At 39.9% G+C, this 26,121-nt stretch overlaps 1 protein-coding gene across 1 annotated transcript in view; it reads left to right on the top strand.

Annotated features, from left to right (window-relative positions):
• Positions 1-26,121, top strand: part of SLC15A1 (solute carrier family 15 member 1) — a 92,557-nt gene that overhangs the window by 20,066 nt on the left and 46,370 nt on the right. Inside the window, exons 8-12 of the mRNA XM_073614410.1 lie at positions 3,795-3,878; positions 11,034-11,116; positions 16,309-16,395; positions 19,577-19,666; positions 23,321-23,365. Coding sequence (XP_073470511.1) covers positions 3,795-3,878; positions 11,034-11,116; positions 16,309-16,395; positions 19,577-19,666; positions 23,321-23,365 — 389 coding nt within the window. The remainder of the gene's footprint in view (positions 1-3,794; positions 3,879-11,033; positions 11,117-16,308; positions 16,396-19,576; positions 19,667-23,320; positions 23,366-26,121) is intronic.

The following is a 26,121-nucleotide window of genomic DNA, read 5'->3' as shown; positions in this document are numbered from 1 at the left end:
TTTACACACACACACGTCCCTATTCTGCCTCTCGTGCCCGCGATCGCTCATGGCCGGCGGTCATCGCGACCGTCGGCCACAAGCATCGGCACCCCCGCAGTACAGGGGGCACGTGCGCGCGCCTGCTGTCCCGATCCTGCAAGCCGACGTACAGCTACGGCGATTTGCGGATTAGTGCCGACCTGCCACAGTATATTGACGGCGGCTGGTCGGCAAGCAGTTAAAGGGTACGTTCACCTTTGTACACTTTTTTTTTCTAAATTCCAGCTCCCCTATGCACCAATATAGCATTCATGTGCTTTTTTTGCGAAAATATCAAAGCTTTCCATTAAGTCTACAGTCACTTACTTTTCTTGTCCTAATCCACTTTTCCAGACGTTTCCATCAGTAATGGCTTTCTTCCTAATCAGACTATAGGTCATGACACAGGAAGGAGTTGACCAGCTGACCTTATTAGCACACACCCTGCATCATTCAGCCACCCATTCCCAGCTGCACGTTTTTTAAATGAAATGCAATCAGTGATCACCCTTCTCACTAAATACATAATCAGATTGCATAGTGTATGGCCATCTTTATACAAGTACATAGGAGGGAGTGGACAGAAACACTCAGCTGTCAAGCATCGTTCACAACTCTGCATAGCAGGAACTCGCATTCCCACATGTGTGTTTTTTTTTTTTTTTTTTAGCGGGGGGGGGGGGGGGGGGTTTGAGCATTTTCACTTATCACACATAGGGCAGCCCATCCACCTAAATGGGCTGCCCTATACACAGCAATCACCCCAAAGAAGCTTCAGAACTTTTTTTTAAAGTGGAGCTTGGTGCGCTTTTTACTGCGCTTTTTATTGCAGCGCATTTCTGAAATGCAAGGAAACGCACAGATGTGAGTGGAGCCTCATTGTTCTTGTGCTACCGCACCAATTTCACTTTCAGGCCCCATTCACATCTAGCATAGTGGGAGCACACATTTTGTGGCTCGTTCTTCCTGTGACACGCATAGGGCAGCCTGTTGATTTCAATTGGCTGCACTACATAATAATGGGACATTTTGACGTTTTGGCATTTTGTGGGTTGTGTGCTTTTTACTGCGTGTTTTGCCCCTCGTTTTTTCACATGGCAAAATGTGTTTTTGCTTTTGTGTTTGGTGTGCCACTAACAATAATGGCACTGAAAGCGCAACTAGTAATTTTAGGTGTATAAACATGGCCATTCACTATGCAATCTGATTATATATTGTGTATTTAGTGAGAAGGGTGATTGCTGATTGATTGCATTTAATTTAAAAAACGTGCACCTGGGAATGGGTGGGTGGATGATGCAGGGTGTGTGCTAATGATGTCAGCTGGTCAACTCCTTCCTGTGTCATGACCTAAAGTCTGATCAGGAAGAAAGACATTACTAATGGAAATGTCTGGAAACATGGATTAGAACAAGAAAAGTAAGTGACTGTAGATTTAATGGAAAGCTTTGATATTTTTGCAAAAAAAGTACATGAATGCTATATTGGTGCATAGGAGCTGGAAATTAGAACACAAAAAAAGTGTACAAAGGTGAACTTACCCGTTAAAACTCTATCACTACATTATCTAGTTGTGATTGAACCGGTGACTATATACAAAGATTAAAATCTTGTAAATCATTTCAGAATACAAATAAACCATTGTTATGGGTGCCTCATGATCTTTCAAAATGTGTGCTTTATATTGTTGTGATACTGTAAAAAACAAACTGAAAAAAAAAAAACAATATTTTATACTTTTTGCTATAATAAATATAAAAAAATAGTAAAAAAAGTAATTTCTTCCTCAGTTTAAGCAAATATGTATTCTTGTACATATTTTTCGTAAAAAAATCCCAATTAGCGTATATTGATTGGTTTGCACAAAAGTTATCGTGTCTACAAAATAGGGGATAGATTAATGGCATTTTTATTTATTTTATTTTTTTTTACTAATAATGGTGGTGATCTGCGATTTTTAGTGGGACTGCGACATTGGACACTTTTTTTTTGGACCAGTGATATTTATACAGTAATCAGTGCTATAAAAATGCACTGATTACTGTATAAATGACACTGGTGAAGGGGTTAACTCCAGGGGCGCTCAAAGGGTTAAAAGTTCCCTGGGGAGGTGCTTTCTAACTGTGGGGGGAGTAGACTGACAGGGAGTAGAGATAGATCACTGTTCCTAATCACTAGGAATGGACAATCTCACTCTACTCCCCTGACAGAACGGGGATCTGCTTTGTTTACCCTGGAAGATCCCTGTTCTGCCTCTCTGTGGATCGATCGCGGGTGACTGGCGGACATCGAGTCCACCGGACGCACTGATGAGCTCCCCCCGCTAGCTAATGGGCATGCGCGCGTGCCCACAGATTGCCATATACATGCCTGATGTACAATGACGGCGATTCACGCAGCCGAGCCAACCTGTCGCAGTATAACTGCGGCGGCTGGTCGGTAAGTGGTTAAAACTGAAGTTTGGGAATTTTCTTTTTTTTTTAAATCAGCATCAGGGATGATACTTACATGAATGACCCATGTGCTAGTGGCTGCTCTGTTTCTTGAAATCTACTGTCCTCTTCCCCTGGATACCTCCACAGCTGTGATCCTTTGGTGCTGAGGGGGTTAATACAATCAACTGCACCTGTCACAGACACTCATCATAAGTGCCAACTATGCCTGCCTAGCCCCTTTCCTTCTCATGCTCCATTCGAAGAAGCTGTATTGTAAGTCCCCACGATGAAAAGTGGTTATGGAGCACAATAGAAGTGGTGGATCTTTCATTCATATGCCCATCCTCCATTCATAAACTGCTTTTCATTGTGGGAACCAATAATACAGCTTCTACATATGGATCGTGGGGTCTGGGGAGGGGGTTGGAAAAGAAGACCATTGTCGCCAATTATCACTAGTGCCTGTGACAGTTGGAGCTGCTCATATTACCCCCCATAGTATCAGAAGATCATAGCCGTGGGTGTACCTAGGGGGCAGAACATTTCACGGAACAGAGCAGCCAGCAGCCCACAAGACACTTGTCATTCATGTAACTACCATCCCTGGTTTTAAAAAATAAAACAAATAAATAAATCCCTAAACTTCAAGTTCCCCGTACAGTTCTGCAATGGATGATGCTCCATGTTCTGGTTTGCTTTAATAAAAAGGTAGTTCTAAATTACAGTGGCCTAAAGAATCAAGTCTATTTAGGGCACAGGAACTAACTTTCTATTTAAAACCAGCTAGATACTAACAGGTTAAAGGAAACGGACCTTTCAGGGCTCAGGGTGTAACTTACATTATGTGCAAGTAGTCCCTTGTGGGTTATAAGACCCGTTTCTGCCTCTGCTTTAGCCAGCATGAATCTAGCCTATAACTAATAAAAGTGTATTAGTGGGGAAATTTAACTTTTTAAAAATCTCAAATGCTGCAGGTTGCCTAGGAAGTATGTCTGACATAGGGCCCATGCTGGCTCTCAGTTGCCCAAGTCTTTAACACAACTTTAAAGTTCCAAAATTACTTTGAAAAGAGATATCTGACAAACCTTGTGTGACGGTATGAGCTGAATATGACTCCTCACTTAAATATACAATTATTGTTAGAGCTCTATTAAATGATTTATATATTTATATATTTATGTATGTCACATGACTCAGCAGCTTTATTGAACAGGCAAACTGTTTCTACTGTAGCTAGGTACACCAAATGTATATATGAAAAATGCATTTTAAGTCAAAACTTTGATGGACTCCAGATTGTGCTTACATTTTTAACACATTTTTTATCCGTGTTCTTAGGACAAGAATGTGGAATCCACAGTCAGCAGAAGTGCTATCCTTTAGCATTTGGTGTGCCTGCTGCTCTCATGGCTGTTGCTCTCAGTAAGTTATGCACATTCAAAGGGTTCAAATTGCAGAAAACAAATAAACAAAAAAAAAAAACAGTTTTTTTTTGTGCATTAGATTGAATAATTAAAGTGACAGTTTCAAACGGTTCACTAACTTAATAAAATTATACAAACGAAATATGGGTTTCTTGCGAGCCACAAATGGACTAATGCCTCCAAGGAGTAAACTAATTAAGCTGCAAGCACTAAACCACGTTTCATTGCGTGTAATTTGATAGGTAAATAGTAATTGTGCCCGCGCTAATATAATGTCACATATATAAAAAAATATTTTACATATAAAAAGAGATGCCGTGTGAAAATATTTAAATATAATAAATATGTATGAAACCGTACATGTAAAATAAAGTGCAAATATTTATATATAATATAATAATAAATCACCAAGTGCATGAAAAGTGCAATCGTGGTAATAATTATGGAAAGTGCAACGTGCTAAAATATAAATGCCAAAAACTTCCCTGTGACATTTAAGTGTTCAACATAATCAGCAAATACAAATCACAGAAAACAAACGTGAATAAATAGTGTCCATAAAGTAAGTATTCATCATGCTTCTTCTGATGGGTGTCTGAATCACAACAAGCAAAATGTGCTCTCCCGTGACACCCCACATGTGCTTGCGCTCACCTTTAATCCTATGACACAGTAATTAAACGGTGTCAAAATACGCATTGGGGCCACTCCTGGGCAAAATACGCATTGGGGCCAGCTCCGTCCTACCCCTCCCCGACGCGTATTCGGCACAGGGATCACGTGCCTTCCTCTGGGGGATATCCCCCAGAGGAAGGCACGTGATCCCTGTGCCGAATACACGTCGGGGAGGGGTAGGACGGAGCTGTCAGCAGTGGAGGAGGATTTTACATGCCACACCGCACGCCATACGAATAGCTGCTTTTGTTTTTTACCTGTACAGTTTGGTGCACTGTAGCACCCATCTAATGTGAGTACCCTCCTGGAGGACTTTTTTCATCCAATAAATGTCCTTGCTATATTACACTATGGAGTCCTTCTGTTTGTTTCTTCTATGAATGTGGATCTTGGCTTTACCTGTGAGGAATGTTTTGCATCATTGCATCCTGAGTGAGCCCAGGAGTGGCCCCAATGCGTATTTTGACACCGTTTAATTACTGTGTCATAGGATTAAAGGTGAGCGCAAGCACATGTGGGGTGTCACGGGAGAGCACATTTTGCTTGTTGTGATTCAGACACCCATCAGAAGAAGCATGATGAATACTTATTTTATGGACACTATTTATTCACGTTTGTTTTCTGTGATTTGTATTTGCTGATTATGTTGAACACTTAAATGTCACAGGGAAGTGTTTGGCATTTATATTTTAGCACGTTGCACTTTCCATAATTATTACCACGATTGCACTTTTCATGCACTTGGTGATTTATTATTATATTATATATAAATATTTGCACTTTATTTTACATGTACGGTTTCATACATATTTATTATATTTAAATATTTTCACACGGCATCTCTTTTTATATGTAAAAATTTTTTTTATATATGTGACATTATATTAGCGCGGGCACAATTACTGTGATCAAATAACCAATTTATTGCTATAAAGTTCTGGCAGGTATGATACTTTAATAGACATACTAATATTAAATAATCATATTGTTATTGCAATACAACATTTAATATAACAATCCTTTCAATGAAGGAATTGTTTGTATGTGGAATTGTTTGCACTAAAAGACAATGGGGGTTGATTTACTAAAACTTGAGAGAGCAAAATCTGCTGCAGCTCTGCATAGAAACCAATCAGCTTCCAGTTTTTGTCTAAGCTTAATTGAACAAACTGACGTTAAAAGCTTTAGTAAATCAACCCCAATGTCACCAATTAATCATTTTGCTTGAGAAGGCAGCTAGAGTATAACTAATCTTAATTCAACTAAATCAATCTTTGCTTTAAGCTGAATGATTATTAGACATTTTACTCAATGAAAGATGATTTAAAATAGATGATTTAAAATAGTTGAATCTATGATAGATCATTTATCTTTATATATATATAAAATATAGACAAGACAATTTGCCTTATGTCTTATTGGTTATGTGCACTGAAAAAAGAAAGACATGTAAGAGAAGAAAAGAAAGAGATGCATTTTTGCACAGCACATTGCGATGAGTTATATGATTGTAGCGCTACCCCTGAAGGAGCCACTTAGTAGATTGCCTGGAGTCCTTTCCCCAGTAGTTGCCCTGCATCCAGGCACATGGTAACAGTCATCTTTGGCTCAGTGAACAGTCCAGGGGTATTATTTTCAGTTTTTTAGTTTTGGTGACCTTGGTTAGGTTTAGGGAATTGAATGGGATACTCCAAAACTACCCAGATAGCAAGGATAGCTTGCCACACACTTGCAGGAGGGTTGAGTTGTAAGTCTTGTTAACTTGCTGCACATTTTCACTGGCAAGTTGTACACTTGCAGAGCACTTGAAGTGTAAGCTCTAGTTTGCACTGTTCCAATTTGTAGCATGTTTGCATGGCAAGTCTCTAGCAAGAGCAAAGTTGCAGTGGTCAGTCTACAACAAGAGCTCTGCAAGTCTAAGCATGAAAATTCAGCCACAGTGACCCCTGTGGTGGGATGACTTTTGCACAACATAACTGAACCAGAACTTGGGGCAGACTTGCAGAATGTTTGCAAATAAAGTTGATCTGGAGTCAAGCAATGCTGACTCGTTGCAATTGTGTAACTAACTTGTGAAGCCTGGCAAGTCTAGCAATAGCTTAGCAAGTCATGTTCAAACTTGCAGCACAATTGCTTGTATGTACAAATAGGAAGACATTTATCTTCTATAGAACTATGAGCCTGTAGCAACTTGAGGAGATTAATCTTCCTCTGGTGAAAAGTCCAAGCAAATTCCTTTCACTAGGAATGAAATAGCCTAAGTTCTTCAAGACAATGGACACTTTGTCTTCTTTACACACACAGCTCACTCTAACACAGGAGGGGTGGCCTCAGCCCACAGTCTTTAGGATCTCTCTCTCTATTTGTACTCACAAATGTCCTTGGAAAATTGGTTGCCTCCATCCAATTTCCTTGAAACACTTCAACCCTGTAATCCCAGACTAGATCCTAAGATGACAATCTGTCACGTACCTGGTTGAGGCCGAGCTGACGGGAAGGCTTTCCCTTACACCTCCTGACCTGTTTCTCCTGAAGGTGGTGACAGGATATAACAGGGCATGGAGTGGCATGGGTGCCTGGTAGGAGATCCTGGAGAGAAGATACTTGCAGCAGGTGCCAAACAGCGGGCAGGTTGGTGGACTGACAGATGCAGGTACACAGCGGCTGGTGCAAGACAGCAGACAGCAGGCGAATGCAGGGTCTCGGGTGGTCAGGCAGGCAGAAGTCAGTAATGGCCAAGCAGCAGAGGTACAGAATTGGATCCAGAGAGGAGTCAGTGCAGGCCAGGGTCGGTATCAAGCAAGCAGAGAAGGTACCGGAACAGTAGGCAAAAGGCAGAGTTGGGTCACAAGCTGGGTCAGCAATCAGGTATCAGGAACGAGCAGAGCCAAACAGGCCGAGTATACACAGGAACAAGCACAGGATCAGGTCACAGATGGTAGAAGCTGACGACCACTTAAATAGGCAAAAGGGCGCCAAGTACTCGCGCACGTTCATGCTAATGCGCATGCTCACATGCGCAGAGTACATTAGCGAGTCAAGAATGTCCAGTCACTTGCTAATTCCTATGCGCATGCGTGCGAGTTACGGAACCTCTAACTGTCACTCGAGAATTCCTATTAGCAAGTACACATCTTCTTGCACGTCTGTGTACGCTTATGCACATGATTTCCCTGACACAATCTCTCAGTCAGCTTTCTGCAGCTTTCAGCAAAGCAGGCCTCTAGGCAGCCTACCTGGGCCTCAACACCCCACAGGTATGTGGCAGATTGGCCTAAGGGGGCAAGCAACCACCCCTCCCCCCTTAGGCTGTGATCTCCTTCTAAAGAAAAAGACCCTACTGCTTTCTGTTTCATAATATTTATACAGGCTCCCAGCTACCACCTGGGTGACCCTCCCCAGGGATTGACTGGAGCTGTATGAATATTTAGCTGCTGATTAGACTCTTCTTGTCCACTAATTTCCAGAGCTTTCTGGGCTAATCGGGGGAAGCTGTCACTCCTGCAGTTACTGAAACACAGAACAGACCAAAACAATCAACAAAGCCACACTGATAACAGTAAGACAAAACTAAATTTGTCTAACAACAACTGCAGCTCCACTGAATACAGTGAGCCAAAACTAACTTTACCTAATCCCAGCATCTATCTAGGAGGGTGCTACATGACCTATCAAGTGCTCTATGATGCATTTTACATTGCATCAGACATGTGTGTACTACACAAAGCAGTGGGCGCATGTTATAGGTACTTAAGACACACCTGCTGGTTGTGTTAATGCACAAATACACAAACATATATAATCTCTGAGCGCATTAGGTCAGGTAAATGCAAATGTGCAGAATATGGGATCTGGAGGTCCATAACTTCCTAGCATGTACAACTACAATATAATTGTTATCACACTGCTAGGCCTTCTATCTATTGGTAAAACTTTAGAATGCTGTGAGGTGTATGGCTCACAGGGAGCCTCTGGATGCCGACAAAAAGCCATGACACAAATCAGTTTTTTAGATGCCAATAATGAGGAAGAAAGACTAGTCCCATCCTAAAGGCAAATGAAAATATCATTTTATGAAAAGGGACACTAAAATATGTCTAAAATATTTATTGGATTATGACTAATGAAAAGATAGATCATATTTGAAATCATACTAAAAAGCTATTTTAAAAAACCCCAGGGCCCAATACATGCATATTTCATAGTCCACTTAAGATGTAACTTGACTGTAAATCATTGAGGCTTCCAGGTATTCTACTTTTCTTTTTTTCTGTATTTTACATTTTTCTCCTGTCAGGGTCTGTTCCCACTGGTGCGATGTCTGACATCGGATGTGATCCGCACCGCACTGCAGTGCAAATCACATGCGATTGCTGTGCGATGCGATTTCAGCCATACAGATAGTATGGCTGAATTTGCATTGCATTCAGACCAAACTTGCACAGGGCCCTTTTTTTGGTCCGCAGCAGAATCGGATCGCATGGGTGTTCACACCCATGCGATCCGATAGCTGTCCGAATTTGCAGTTCACACAGCGATATGCAAACTGATTTGGGGTGCCATTAACTTTCAATTGACACTCCCAGCAGTTCGCATAGGGCAGTGTGAACTGCCGCTGGGAGACATGCAATGCGAGAACCTGCATTGGATTTGCAGGGTTCCCGTATCGCTGCGGTGTGAACTGAGCCTTACTCCTCCTTTCCTTCCTTCTCCTCCCACACCTTATTAATTTCCTCTTAAACATCTTCCTCTATCCTTGTCCCCAACCCCCCACATGCCCAGCACATGTATGCCAGCTTGGAATTGTAATTGTTTCCAAAAAAGCAAATAGTCTGCTTGTTTTGCAAGGGAATTTGCCCCAGAAGCTCTGCCGCCTTCCATCATCCAATCATGTGTAAGCAAAAATGCTGTTTTTGAAAAGTGAAACCTCACCACATTAATTAAAGTGATTGTAAAGGTTCAGGTTCTTTTTTCTTAAAATAACAAACATGTTATACTTAACTGCTCTGTGCATAGGTTTTGCACAGAGCGGCCCCGATCCTCCTTTTCTGGGGTCCCCTGGTGGCGCTCCTGGCCCCTTTGGGGGCAATCATGCAGGTGCGCTCCCGAGTCCTGCCGCTGCGTCCATTGACACAGACAGCAGGACTCGGACCCACCCCCGACTCCCGCGTCACTGGATTTGATTGACAGCAGCAGGAGCCAATAGCCTCGTACACACGATTTTCGGTACAGTACATGGTGGTCAGCAGGGCATACTACATGGGGGTCAGCAGGGCACATTATAGCACACACAGCAGATCACATAGGGTCCTCTTCTGGTGTGCTGTTTTCCGCTGGCCTCCCCTCTATCCCAGGTGATGTCACATACAAACACCTGGGATGGACAGGAAGTGCCAGTGGAGAACAGCGCACCACAGCCAAGAGTATCACAGCAGCTTCCCTGCCTAGCTCTGCATTTGTCAGCATCGTAGATGCGATCTACCTGTCATCTGCCTGAGATTGATAGGTAGATTGTGGCGGAGGCCCTGTGGACCCCTTGCGAGACCCTGGGGTTCCACAGAACCCCCCGGTTGAGAAACCCTGGCATATTTACCTTACAGCCACTTTCACACTGAGGCTTTTTTCAGGGGTTTTAACGCTAAAAATAGCACCTCTGAAGCGCCTGAAAAACACTTCTTAAGCCACCCCAGTATGAAAGCTCGAGTGCTTTCACACAGTGGTGGTGCACTTGCAGGACAGGAAAAAAAGTCCTGCAAGCAGCATCTTTGGGGCGGTATCGGGAGCACTGTATACACCGCTCCTAAACTGCCCCTGCCATTGAAATCAATGGGCAGCGCTGCCGAAGCGCCTGCAAAGTGCTTCGGCAGCGGCACTTTGCGGGTGCTTTTAACCCTTTTTCAGCCGCTAGTTGGGGTTAAAAGTGCCTCGCTATCGGCCGAAAAGCACTGCTTAAACAACAGTAAAGCGCAGCTAAAACTAGCGATGCTTTACTGTCAACGCGGCCAGTGCCTCAGTGTGAAAGTGGCCTTAGTAAATCAACCCCATTAAATGTAACTGGATAATCTCAGGTGACAGAGCTTTACCATGTAAAATGATCAATCCTACAAATTGAGCAGCCTGATGGGACAGATCTCCTTTCTACATTTCCCCAGGTTTCAAATTAAATATTAAACACAACCCACATGTGCATGATTTGTGTTGCCTAAATCAAACCTGTCCTTTGTTTAAAGAATTTAAGGCTTCGAAAACTAAAATGTACTTTTTTGTTTTGGGTAGAATAGGTAATGGTTGAAAGCCCTGTCATTTTTTTTTTTTTTGATCCATTCTGCCCTGCCTCCTGATAAAAAATGTAATTGTGATGTATGTTTGCACAGCATTAAGTCTGTTACGGTACTATTATCTGTTCTGTGCAATACTATGAAAATACAATCTTATTATCTGGATTTTGTGTTGATAACATTTTTTCATTTCCTTCCAGTTGTATTTGTTGTTGGCAGTGGGATGTACAAGAAAGTCTCTCCCCAGGGTAATATCATGGTGCAAGTTTTCAAGTGTATTTCTGTAAGTAAATTAAAGTTAATAATAATAGTGATCGCCAAACAACATACAGTAATAACATATTTATTAGTATTGACTCGGTTGAATTGATGATAGGCAACTCCTATCCTCATATTGATTAGTGGTTCCAAATTAATAATAACTACTGCAGTAGGGAACAGACACAAAAGATACGCTCAGCATCTTTCCAAATTACTGTTCTGCTTTATTATGACGCAATTGAAGGTTTTTATGCACATGATTACGTAGGTATCACATTAATATTACAATTGTACGTTTATGGTAACAAGGGGCGTTACATAGGCAGGCTTATTCTAATCAGGACTCGAAAGAATGTAAACATTTACTGAAAACATTATTAGTGCTGTTGCACAGTGAGAGCAGAGTGCAATACATACAAAATACAATACAATTATATACAGAACTTACACATTTCCATTACAGTCTCCCCTCTTTTGATCAATATTTTGATCACTAACCATACCTGCTATCACCTTTAACCTGGAACCTCCACACGCTTAGGTGGAGGTAGTCCTGGCCAAAGAGGCAAAAAACTCCATTGTGGAGAAAATAATAGCTGAGCAACTTTTTCATTACAAAATGACTTTTCATTGTGAAAAACAAATGATTGATAAGACATATTTACAGAGTACTGGCTGTACACTCCTGTGGCCAGAATGGCCTTCTAGCTGAATTGTGGACATGCTGACTTATCAGCATATGTAATCACAGACAATTCTACATATAATGGAAGACATACAAAAGACAAATATGACTTCAACATGGCTGAACTACTTTTCAAATATATATATATCCCTTACAATTAAAGTAATTGAATCAAAAAGTACCCTAGACTGTGATCACAAGAGGGAAACAAATCAAACACAGAGATTTCTTTAATTTAGTCATTTTTGCAGTGTCTGGTGTGGATCCAGGTGACTTTTCCTTCAAGTTTTGCAAAAACTGTACATGAAATAGATGCTGTATTGAGTCTCCAAACATTTCCTTATATATAAATGTCTCTTAACAATCCAAAAGTCACCTGGCTTTAGTTTTAGATCCTTCCAAACTTTTAGGATCTGGAATTAGGGAGAAAACACATAAATGAGTTTGTAAAAAACCTTAAAAGATCATCAGCATTCTCCGTGAGATCCGAATGGAGGACTTCAGCTGCTGAGACAAAATATAAGCAAGTGAGTAACACACTCCCAAACAAAATCCCATAGGGAGAGAGTCCAACATCCCCCTTAGGGGCTTGATAAAATATAAGAAAACATTCAGGCAAAAGTTTTCTAGTTTCTTACTCTACTTTGTCTGATACATTGTAGACAGTAGGGGGTGTAAAAATAAAACCTCAAAACTTCTAGTAAGGACTCTCCTATAAAAAATGATTTCCTCTGTTACTCTCTGTACTTTCTGGCACTCTGTACTTACAAACTACTTCTGATAACACTTTTTACTGTGGCCTTTGCAGTAGCATTTGCCACTGGACATCCAAAAAACATGTCCATACAGACAAAATGCATACTCGTAAGATCCTGACTTGGGCATCTGGATATATCTTTTATGTAATCTCTGGGAGGGATGTTCAGCTTTTGGTAACACCTTTGGTAACAGGTAAAACAAGAAGTGGTGTGTTATAAAAACAACTGTGGAGAACCCTGGCTCTATCCCACGCTCATTTACTAAGGCAGCCATAACTGCTTGTGACTCATGACATGGTCCATGTGCCAAGCTGAAGGGAAAAGAGTGGTTGGCAGACATAAATGATCACCTTTTCCAAAGTCCTGTTTCATAAGAAGTTGCCCCCTGTGGACCACTTGTTCTTCTCGTTCTGGGGTCCTTAAAGTTGAATTATTAATCCCAGCTATACTGGGCCAGAACTAGGGTGGAATCTGTGAGTTGCACAGACCCATCAAGTGTCCGGGGCTGTAAATGCAGCATCCTTAGTCACCTGGTCTGCTTCCATGTGTGAAAGTTAATATGGCTACCTCAGCAAGAACCTGGAAGGCTGAAAACAGCCAATCAAATTAACTTGGCATGCTTTATTGGTTTACCTGCCGAAGTAAAAACAAACTTCTGGCCCTTCAAATGGAACCAAAAGCTCTCTATATCTCGACTATCTATATGAATATACACTCTTTTTACAGCTCACAGGCTTTGCTAAAATATGGAGCTCTGTTTCTTGAGCTGGGTAAAAAGGATCCAATGACTTTGAATACAGAGTATCCTTCTGGGTGATAAACTGCATACTCAAATCTACAAAAAATGTAATATCTGGGTCTTCAGGGAGTGTGTCCTGCACTGGGCTCACAGCAGCTGATTCCCACATCAATTTAACACATGTGTCTTTTCCTTTCTTTTGAATAAATGTACGCATTTTTCATTGTTAGATTTGTACATAAACAAACTCATATTTTAAACCTTTCATTAGACAAACATTTAGTTATCTGTATATTTGCTGCACAGAATGTCAGACCATTGACCAAAACAATATCTAACTTTGTCTAATAGCACCTTTGCATAAAAGCTACAGCTCTGATATATTGGGGTGAACCCTTCATTACTGGGTCCAGCTTGCATAAATATATTACAATGGCTTGTTTTCTATCACACTATTTGTGTAAGAACTCCAGTTTCATGTTTCAAAAGACAACTTTTTCCTGGCAATATTATAATAAATGATAACAATACCCTGCGGTCATGGAGAGATGTCCATAAATCCAAAATATTCTTCTGCTTATACCACTGTACTTTACAAGAAAAAGGGGCACATCATTTCACAATCCACACATTCTGCTTTGGATTTCAAAAATAAAAATAAATAAAAACAAAAGGACCAAGAATCTGTATGATGGACCAGAAAGCATCAAAAACTATAAAACAACTGGCTGCAGGTGGCATCTATCCTAACAGGGTGTGTGGACTTGATGTGATAGGTCTGTTATATTTAAATTTTATTTATAACAATTCTCACATCATGGACTGACATCAAGTTATTATCAAGAACCTTGAAATTTCATTTTTGTAGAAAAACTTCTTATGTATCCCATCCATCTTGGCTTTGTTAAATATTATGGCCGCTGTATTCCAAATAACAACCTCATCTTAATCTTTTTTTCTCTCAATAAGGGCTTATTGAATAAATGTAAAATTACAAAATTGTTATCTTAATCTAAACTAATCTCATTCATTACAAATTTCCCCATTAACCTCGACTTAATTTCCAACCAAAGGTTGTCTAAACCAGTTTCAATATATGTATATTATTAATAAAATTGTTAAACTCATATTAGAAATTAATACTCATTACTACTTAATTTTACTTAATTTCCCTTTTTTTAAATGCACTGTTTCCACTATCAAAGGATATTCAATTTGTGTAATACACGGTTAAATGTAACCTTCATTTTACCATGTTTGGAAAACAGATTCAAAATAATTGTGATCACATTGTTTACCATTAGATTCGTTAACCCGGCACATTTTGTTATAAATGTTTTGTCTAAAAAACAGAAATTGGCATGGAGTCCTTCCAGCTTATCACTAACCTCTCATCCCAGCCACATTTCTTTCAGGAGAGCACAAAGGAGGGGGTCACATCTGCGTACATGACACACACAAGCAATAGAACTAAAGGTCCCAGCATTCGCACACACATACAATATCTCTCTAAAATCGCTTACATTTTCCCATTTGTACACAACACATGCATATCATTCTCTCACTTTCTTTTAACTCTCATTAATATTTTCCTGTCTAAATTCTACTTTCTTTATTTTGTTTAAATAACTTTTATATCTAGCTTCTATGATTCTATGATCAGATGGGGAGCCACAGTGCTCATCCCATCTTCCCTCTCTGACAACATATAAAGTATTCTGTTTTACCTCTCATTTCTCTGTTTCTGACTCTAATAGTTGTAGTGCCTGATCCCAAATTCATCCCACAACTTAACATGAAAATGTCCCTTTCTGTCTAGTGTTAATGTCACCCTTGATCTATCCTGCTCACATAGATAGCTGTTTCTCTAGCTGTTTACTCTGCATGATTCTTAGTCCCTGTGGACCTTGGTAACCCAGTTACCCAATGTGGATCCATGTCCACTCTAACCATTAATCTAGGGGCTCAGTATAGGCGGAACCGCACCTTTGGTTCATATATAGCGCTCCTCTTGCGCTGGGCATTTTTGAGGGTCTCTTACCCTTCATTCCCTTACTTAATTTAATGCCCATAATGACTGGCCAGTCTTCTCTCTTCTCTACGTGTGCCTATACCCTCTTGCCTCTAAACTACTTTATCTAGCAGATGTACTACATATACCTGTGAACAGTACTATTCTTCCCTTTCTTATCTATAACACTCCGATGGACAATAGACAGGGACAACATAACATATAACCACCAATCAATACAGTTCGATTAAGGGGAGTAAAATAGGTACCCTTTGTCCCGAAAATGCCTTACCGATCAAGGAAGTCTGATAACTCAAATGTAAGCAAAAGGCTTACCTCAGCCGGCTGATTATCAGAAATTCCTGGATCGTCTCAAGCTCCTCGTTTCGGATACTCAGGGTCACCTGGAATCCCCTCCTGGCTGGCTCGCCATGCTGACTCGGTTGAATTGATGATAGGCAACTCCTATCCTCATATTGATTAGTGGTTCCAAATTAATAATAACTACTGCAGTAGGGAACAGACACAAAAGATACGCTCAGCATCTTTCCAAATTACTGTTCTGCTTTATTATGACGCAATTGAAGGTTTTTATGCACATGATTACGTAGGTATCACATTAATATTACAATTGTACGTTTATGGTAACAAGGGGCGTTACATAGGCAGGCTAATTCTAATCAGGACTCGAAAGAATGTAAACATTTACTGAAAACATTATTAGTGCTGTTGCACAGTGAGAGCAGAGTGCAATACATACAAAATACAATACAATTATATACAGAACTTACACATTTCCATTACAGTATACATGATTTCTTTTACACCTAGCTTTTGTTACACATAACACTGATCTATAGATTTGTAACTTGTAGTAATATATTGTATCATTATTGATCTTTGTGCTAAGCCACTACTGTCTCTTGTTCTAGTAATTCCTGCTGTGTATTTTCTAAGAAACAATTAAAATGTGCTTTATCATTTGTTCTATAGAACACTAATCTGTCAAACCTCTTATCAGTTTGCCATCAGCAATAGATTCAGAAATCGAAGCAAATCAATACCTAAGAGGGAGCACTGGATGGACTGGGCAAAGGAAAAGTATGATGTAAGAAAATAACCTTCTAGATTTTCTAGACACTTATTTATAAGCACACTTTCAAAGCTTGATATAAAAGTTAGGCCTCTTGCACATGGGTGAAAAAAAGTCACTTTTTTTACTGATCTGAACACGGGTACATGTTGTCCATTGAACAATGCACATGCTGTGTAAGGATCAGTAATAAAGCGATTAGTTCAGAGCGTAAAATAAAACGTGAAAATGATGTCTGTGTGCATTCATTTACACACATAGACATGTATACATATGTATATATGTATACTACAACTAGAAGAGGATGAAGAAGGTTTTCTGCATGTAAACACACATTTATGCTCCTATATACATGTATGGGCAAGGCCTTTACGGAACACTTTACTTTGGATTTTTCTGCCAGTAAGATCCTATATATAAAATATAAACATTAGTAAAATATTACATGCCTGTGCAGGAGGCCTTAGGCTACATTACCATAGGCGTAAAAATAGTTTTTTTCGCATGTATATGCATACACACGTTTATGTGCCTATATGCGTGTATGTGCCTATATGCGTGTATTTTACTCTGGATCTTTCTGCCAGCAAGATTCTATATATAAACACCAGTAAAATATTACATGCTTGTGCAGGAGGCCTTAGGCTACATTACCATGGTTGTAAAAATTCGACTGATCTTATTATGCATGTTTTGTTTTTGCATGTATACGCATATGCACATTTACACGCCTATATGTGCAAGGTCTTTATGGAACATTTTTTTCCCCGGATCTTTCTGCCAGCATGATTCTATATATAAATACCAGTAAAATATTACATACGTGTGCAGGAGGCCTTATGCCCCGTACACACAAGCAAAATTTCTGTCGGAAAAAACTTGGATGGTTTTTCCGACGGAATTCCGCTCAAGCTTGGCTTGTATACACACAGTCACACAAAAGTTCTCTGAACTTTCGACCGTCAAGAACACGGTGACGTACAACACTACGACGAGCCGGGAAAATGAAGTTCAAAGCTTCTGAGCATACGTCGAATTGACTCCGAGCATGCGTGTTTTTTTGCGCGTCGGAATTGCATACAGATGAAGGGAATTTCTGTCAGGAACTTTTTCCGTCGGAAAAATAGAGAACCAGCTCTCAATCTTTTGCTGGCGGAATTTCAGACAGAAAAAGTTGGATGGAGCATACACACGGTCGGAATATCTGACCAAAAGCTCCCATCACACTTTTTTGACGGAAATTCCGCTCGCGTGTACGGCGTATTAGGCTACATTACCAGGGGCATGAAAAATTGACTGATCTTATTACGCATGTTTTTCTTTCTAGTACAATAGTTCCTGCGTAATGATCAGTAAATACATGTGTAAAATTGACCTGTTTCCTTTTTTCCAGTACCGGAATCTGACATATGTCCTCAGATGCAGATTTTTGGAATTTTGTGCTTTGGATCTGAACAGAGTGCATTTTAGGCACCAGTATGAATGTCTCCATTGAAAAGAATGCAACTCAGATCTGTATATAAAAAACACTTTTTCTTTTTTTTACAGCCATCTGAGTGAAGCCTTATAGTATGAAATTATGAGAGATGACAAATTACTAACCATTAACCATGGGCAGCCAAAGGAAAGCAACTGATGCACTCTTGTAATGATAGGGTCATATGAGAGAAGTACTGTAATCTGCAGGTCAGATCACTGGAATAAATCTCCTTTTGACTGTCACGTGATTACTATATTTTTTGTGGCGCTTTTAGCTTGTATATGTCTTTGGCTAAATCTGGAATAATTCTCTATGAAGGTATCTGTAGTATGCAGCTCATTAAACAATGGGCAAATGGCTCATCGCCCATTGTTATTGGGGGAATATATGCCCATATACAGCTAACCTAAAGCATGATAACAGCATATGCAAAGTGAATCTGTTAAGAGTTTATGCTTTACTGACTTGAGATCAGATTGGTCATAACGAGCACACATCAGGTATCTGCATCCAGTCGGATGCCAGAGGACATAGGGGGTTATTTACTAAAGGCAAATCCTCTTTGCACTACAAGTGCAAACTACTAGTGCAAAGTGCACTTGAAATTGCACTGAAAGTGCACTTGGAAGTGCAGTCGCTGTAGATCTGAGGGGTAGATCTGAAATGAGTGGAAGCTCTGCTGATTTTATCATCCAATCATGTGCAAGCTAAAATGCTGTTTTTTATTTTCTTTGCATGTCCCCCTCAGATCTACAGTGACTGCACTTCCAAGTGCACTTTCATTACAATTTCAAGTGCACTTTGCACTAGTAGTTTGCACTTGTAGTGCAAAGTGGATTTGCCTTTAGTAAATAACCTCCATTGCCTTAGCACTGACTTTTACAAGGTAAACACACTAAAATACAAAATGCAATTCATAGAAGATCCTCTGTCAGCACTCCTGATACAGAGTGGGGTTTGTCTCTTAAACTAACAGCAGAGCCCCGCAGATTACATCAGGAGAGATGTAATCCTTTTAAGCAGCGCCCCCATATTTTTGTATATGAACATGTATATAGGGTTTACTTTTAAATAACTAAATTTGATCTATCTGTCTGTTGTTGTCTATCTATTTATCTGTTGTACGTTTCACAATTTTGTGTTATTCTTGAACTCCAGACAAATATAAAAGACACAAATTAATGCAACTCTGTATTCATTAATAGATTATTTAATGTATTTTTAAATGCAAGTGATATAAATACTCAAATACGACTTCCTTTTAGTCTTGTGCAGTCCTAGAGACAAGACTGTAAAAGGGAGAATCAGCATAAGGATGCGATCAGTTGCGCTGCAGAGAGTATGTGCTAACAAGGTAGATGTTGACAGGGGGAGATAGCAGAGTGACAGAGAGCTGAGCATAAGCAGTCTTTTGCTTCTTAATTCACTCTCCAGTCCTGTCATTTTAACTGTAAGTTAAATGCAGCAGAGAGAACCTTTGGCTCTTTTTCCCTGCCAGACAGGACTGTGCTGTGTGGTAATGCTATGTAAATCTCAGGATTGAATGGACAGAAATACAAATGCAGGTAAAACAGCCCACCTATATATTTAGCTGTTTGCCTGGAGTTTAACTTTAACAACGTATCTTACTTTTTAAAAAGTGGAGATTGTGTTGCCATGTAACAGACCAATACTTTACACTTTGGTATAATATATATATTGTTATTTTTCTCTTAGGATCTTCTTATTGCTCAGATAAAGATGGTAGTGAAGGTTTTATTCCTGTACATCCCTCTTCCAATGTTCTGGGCTCTTTTTGATCAACAGGTAATTTATCAAAGTAAATAGTAACTTGTGTCATTTAAACCATAATGTTTAGGCAACAAATGATTAGTGATCAGCGGAATGTGCAGTACCTGAGTTTGGTTCATTGCACATTCAGGGAACTGTACTGGAGTTCGGATGTTGAATCCTAATACCATTACCATCAATGGGTATCAAAGCTTGGAAATCAGTAATGACCATTTTTTATGCTGATTGACAAGGGATTGTATAAAAAAGGGCATGAGTTTTTGGGCAGTGCCCTGGAAAAACATGTACCAAGAAAAAAAAATATTAAAAAATTCCACGTGGTGGGACCAGAAATGTTATTAATATTTACAGTGAACCATTAAACATGCAAAATTCCTTTAAGCCCTCGTTCACATTGGAGCAACATGTCATGCAATTTGTCAGGTCGGATCACTTGACAAGTCGCACCCTATTGTCGGCAATGGAACTGTTCATATTAGTGCGATGCTGACTTTGCAGTGCCGCATCGATTTGAGAAAGTAGTTCCTGCACTACTTTTGGTGATTTCTGGTGCGACTTGCATAGACATCTGTGCATTATGCCACATAGATGTCTTCAAAGTCGCACGTGAAGTCGCACTTACATGCGGCTTTGAAATTGTGCGATTTCAGATGAAGTCACGCGATTTCATAGCCGCATTCAATGTGAACGAGGGCTTAAACTTAAGTGCAGCCAAGATAAAAAAACCGAAAAATCATCACAAGGCACATCTTACAGTGGGTAGGATCTATTGCTTGTGCTAATGCCTCTTCTTTTTGGTGAAATCCTCCTCCATCCATCGCCCACCTGCTTAATTCATAGAACCCATACTAGAGCTTCTATGAATGAAAACGCTCTATGAATGGAGGACAGGTTAATGATTAAAAAGGTTCTATGAATGCAGTAGGGTGGGAACAGTCGGGCACTCTTGATGAAAGCCTGTGACACACCCTTAGTTCTAGTAAACCCTGCTGCACCAGAAGATTATTGTTTGGGGGGAGGGGAGGGGGGGGGGGCATGGACAGGGGAGGATTTCACCTTAAAAGAAGAGGCATGAGCACAAAGCACACGTCCTACTGAGTGCAAGTTATTTTCCTTGTGCTGATTTTTCAGCTTTTTTATTTGGCTGCGCTTAGGTGTTAAATAACATGTTTGGGGGAAGCCTAGAACCTACCTGTAAATGGCACATTTGTATAATGTATACAACTTTTGCCTAAGTGATACTTACCACAAAAAAAAAAAAATGTTCCTGGCTGCTTCAAACAGCCAGGTATTTGCCTCATTTATACCAGACCCTTATTGTAGATGAGTGTGTAGTATGGATGTTAATGTGGGACCCTATGCAAAAAGAAAAAACAAAAAAAAGCTTCCCTCTAAAAATACATACCAGACTCTTTTCGTTGATGAGAGTTTGGTATGAATGTCAAGGGGAATCTGGTTTGGACTACAAGGGGGAGCCCCCAGGCAATACCCCCTTCCTGACCAGAGCACTTTTTACAATTTGGCACTGCGTCACTTTAACTGACAATTGTATGGTCGTTCAACGCTGTACCCAAATGAAATTTGCGTCCTTTTTTTTCCTACAAAAAGAGCTTTCTTTTGGTGGTATGTGATCACCTCTGCGGTTTTTATTTTTTGCGCTGTAAACAAAAAAAGAGTGACAATTTTGAAAAAAAAAAAATATATTTTTTACTTTTTCCTATAATAAATATCCCCAAATTTTTTTAAGAAAAAAAAAACAAATTTCTTCATCAGTTTAGGCCACTATATATTCTTCTACATATTTTTGGTAAATAAAAATCGCAATAACCATATATTGATTGGTTTGCGCAAAAGTTACAGCATCTACAAGCGGGAACGTTTTATGGCATTTTCATTATTATTATTATTTTTTTTACTAGTAATGGCGGTGATCTGTGACTTTTAGCGGTACTGCGACATTGCGATGGACAAATTGGAGACGTGACACTTTTTTGGGACCATTGACATTGATACAGCGATCAGTGCTATAAATATACACTGATTAGGGGTTAACTGTCTGTTCCGTCAGTGTGTTCTAACTGTGTGGGGATGGGAGTGACTAGGAGAAGCGACATATCATTTTTCCTACTTAGTAGGAACAAACGATATGTTTCCTCTTCCCTGACAGCACAGCGTAAATACACAAATCCCCGTGCTGGCGTTCGTGCACGCGATCACTTGTGGCCGTCGGCGATCATGCCCGTCGGCCACGCACATCGGGTCCCCTGCCGTGCAGCGGGCGTGCGCCCTCTGGTGGCCAAAAACCAGAAGGACGTACCCGAAGGGGATTTCTCCCAGGGGAGCCATTCTGCTGCAGTATATCTGCGTGAGCCGGTTGGGAACCATTTAAAAAAAGAAAAAAGCATGGGGTTCTTCCCAAAATCTATACTGACCCTTATCTGAGCATGCAGCCTGGCTAGCCAGGAGAGGCCCCCCGCAAACCATACCCCTCCACATGTGCTGGGAAGGATACTTTCCACCCTAGCACATGCCCCCCCCCTAGCACATGTCCACCCTGTCCCCATGCTAATGAGGACAAACACCTCTTCCACCCAACCCTGGCTTGGTGGTTGTAGGGATTCTTTAATAATGAACTTGTATAGTAAGTATGTGTTGTGTTGATTTACTAATTAGATTTTTTTTGGTGACTAAGTAGGGGTTAAAATCTTTACAATAAGCCCCCATCCTCAGACCTTTAATACAGGTCTAGTATGGACTTTGGGGTGCCCCACACATTTTTTTTTTTTGTGGGGTTCCTCTTAAAATCCATAACAGACCTGAAGAGCCTGGCATGAATTTTGCTCAACCTGTGGCCCTCCAGCTGTTGTGGAAATATAAGTTCCATCATGCCTCTGCCTTTGGGAGTGCTTGTAACTGTCAGCCTTCCAAGGGCTCATGGGACTTGTAGTTTTACAACAGCTGTGGGGCCACAGGTTGAGCACCCATGATTTACATTAAGCAGTCACCTGAATGGACCAGGTGGGGGTGACTCACTGCTTGTTAGGATGCTGGTGGATCCAGGCTATCTAACAACCAGCCTGAGTGGGAAGCGGTCACATTTGGCACCCCATTTAGCCTAGCTGTACCACAAACTACAAACATGTAAAATTCGGGCCAAATATGTTCGGTCTGAACCCGAAGCTCATACCTACAAATGATGCATTCATCAAACGTACAGTGCATGAGGGACACCTACTAGCAAAAGCATGTAGGCATAGGACACACCCCCTTAAAGGAGAATTAACCTTAAAAAAGATTAGTTAAACCCACCAGTGCTTTTTTTTACCACTACTATTCCTTTATACTGGCTTTTGAAATTTACAAATGCAGCAATTTACATATTGGATGAAAGGTTTAGCACTGGGACTTTTTGAAAGATAAAAAGTGCATTTTATATACATCTATATAGATCAGACCAAAATGAGGGACAAATGAGGAGGAAAGAGGGACAGAGGGACATTGCTCCAAATCAGGGACAGTCCCTCGAAATCAGGGACAGTTGGGAGCTATGCAGATTACATAAGAAGGGGCAATGTTTGTTATATGGAATGTGTTGCTGACAGTTTTATACATTATGCAATGTGCTCTCCAACATCTCTAACGTCTGCTCTGTTGATCTGATGTTTGAAGGGCTCAAGATGGACTCTGCAAGCTACCACTATGGATGGAAACTTTGTAAGTAACTAACATTTTGATCTCTGTCATATTTCAGTCACTGGGGGACATTTATCAAAGTGTTTGCAATATATTTTATTCAATCGCAGCTGAAAAAAATAATGCTAAAGAAACACAAATGTTTTATACCACTTTTGCACTTTTCCACCACTTCCACAATTGCAGCAGTTTATTATTTGCAACCTTTTGCGTACAAATAGCGACAAGGTGCATTTTTACACACTTAGAGCTTGTTCACACTTGCTAAATTACTGACGCTCAACAAACGCTTCTATAGCATTTGTAAAGCGTTAGTATGGGCGTCAGACAGGCGTCATTGAGCTTTAGAATGGGGCGTTTTTACAAGCGTTAAAATGCCCTATGCACGGTTTTGTAGCGTTTGATGAGCATTAAAACTGCTCCACAATGGAAAGCGACAGATTTTAACATACCGCAACCGTCCCGAAACCACGCCGAAAACGACTGCAAAGCTAGACTTGAATGGGAGTTGTTGACAAGCTTCAATGCCTCCTGACTCAACATGAAGCTTCAATTTTGAAGCGAAGCGACGCTAACGCTCCATGTTTTTGTAATGTGAACAGCACAATGTGCTGTCTATTGAATCTTGTGCATAGGTGTTTGAGGGGTGTAAACGCATCTCAAACGCCTGCTCTTAAGCCAGTGTGAACTTATGCCCTGTACACACGATCGGACATTGATCGGACATTCCGACAACAAAATCCATGGATTTTTTCAGACGGATGTTGGCTCAAACTTGTCTTGCATACACAAGGTCGGACAAAGTTGCCGGAAAATCCGATCGTTCTGAATGCGGTGACATAAAACACGTACGTCGGGACTATAAACGGGTCAGTAGCCAATAGCTTTCATCTCTCAATTTATTCTGAGCATGCGTGGCACTTTGTGCGTTGGATTTGTCTACACATGATCGGAATTTCCGACAACGGATTTTGTTGTCAGAAAATTTTATATCCTGCTCTCAAACTTTGTGTGTCGGAAATTCCGATGGAAAATGTGTGATGGAGCCTACACACGGTCGGAATTTACGACAACAAGGTCCTATCACACATTTTCCATCGGAAAATCCTATCGTGTGTACAGGGCATTATACTAAACCTGGAACTGCCCTTTCTGTCAGAATTTAAACACAGAATAGTCACAATCATATATATATATATATATATATATATATATATATATATATATAAAGTTATTTGTAACTTGGGGGACAGGTAGCAGGTACAAAGCTCCCTGGGATGAGCAGTCTTTCAGGCACAGATACCAAATCCAGTGAGGTAGTGACAAACAGTGCGGTGTTTATTTGTATTATATACAGGTGCTGTACAGTGTTCCAGAAAAAGAAATAGGAATAAAAATAGCAAAACAAAAACCTAGCCGTGTCTCTGCACTAACTATACAATATATACAGGCTCTAACTACTAGGCCGAGCAAGCCTACAGCTTGTCAGCTTCCACAGATACAGCTTTTTTACCAACCTTATGCCCTCACAGACCAGTGTTGTCTGTGTTTCCCAGGCCAAGAGCACTGGCTGTCTGTCACAGGTGGCCTGAGGGAGAGGACCAAGATCCAAACTGGACCAGAGATCCCTGAACGTGTATGAGGAGAGCCTGGGAGATGTATAAACCCCGAACAGGACTTTTCCTGGCTCTCTCTGGGATGCTCTGCTACAATCTATCTATCTATCTATCTATCTATCTATCTATCTATCTATCTATCTATCTATCTATCTATATCTATCTATCTATCTATCTATCTATCTATCTATCTATCTATCTATCTATCTATCTATATCTATCTATCTATCTATATATCTATCTATCTCTATCTATCTATCTATCTATCTATCTATCTATCTATCTATCTATCTATCTATCTATCTCTATCTATCTATCTATCTATCTATCTATCTATCTATCTATCTATCTATCTATCTATCTATCTCTATCTATCTATCTATCTATCTATCTATCTATCTATCTCTATCTATCTATCTATCTATCTATCTATCTATCTATCTATCTATCTATCTATCTATCTATATCTATCTATCTATCTATCTATCTATCTCTATCTATCTATCTATCTATCTATCTATCTATCTATCTATCTATCTATCTATCTATCTATATATCTCTATCTATCTATCTATCTATCTATCTATCTATCTATCTATCTATCTATCTATCTATCTCTATCTATCTATCTATCTATCTATCTATCTATCTATCTATCTATCTATCTATCTATATCTATCTATCTATCTATCTATCTATCTATCTATCTATCTATCTATATCTATCTATCTATCTTTCTATCTATCTATCTATCTATCTATCTATCTATCTATCTATCTATATCTATCTATCTATCTATCTATCTATCTATCTATCTATCTATCTATCTATCTATCTATCTATCTCTATCTATCTATCTATCTATCTATCTATCTATCTATCTATCTATCTATCTATATCTATCTATCTATCTATCTATCTATCTATCTATCTATCTCTATCTATCTATCTATCTATCTATCTATCTATCTATCTATCTATATATCTCTATCTATCTATCTATCTATCTATCTATCTATCTATCTATCTATCTATCTATCTATCTCTATCTATCTATCTATCTATCTATCTATCTATCTATCTATCTATCTATCTCTATCTATCTATCTATCTATCTATCTATCTATCTATCTATCTATCTATCTATCTCTATCTATCTAT

The sequence above is a fragment of the Aquarana catesbeiana genome, linkage group LG02 (genome assembly GCF_042186555.1).
Source record: "Aquarana catesbeiana isolate 2022-GZ linkage group LG02, ASM4218655v1, whole genome shotgun sequence".
Lineage (NCBI taxonomy): Eukaryota > Metazoa > Chordata > Amphibia > Anura > Ranidae > Aquarana > Aquarana catesbeiana.
Note: the sequence above shows the minus strand (reverse complement) of the source record. Positions and strands in the feature narration are given on the sequence as shown.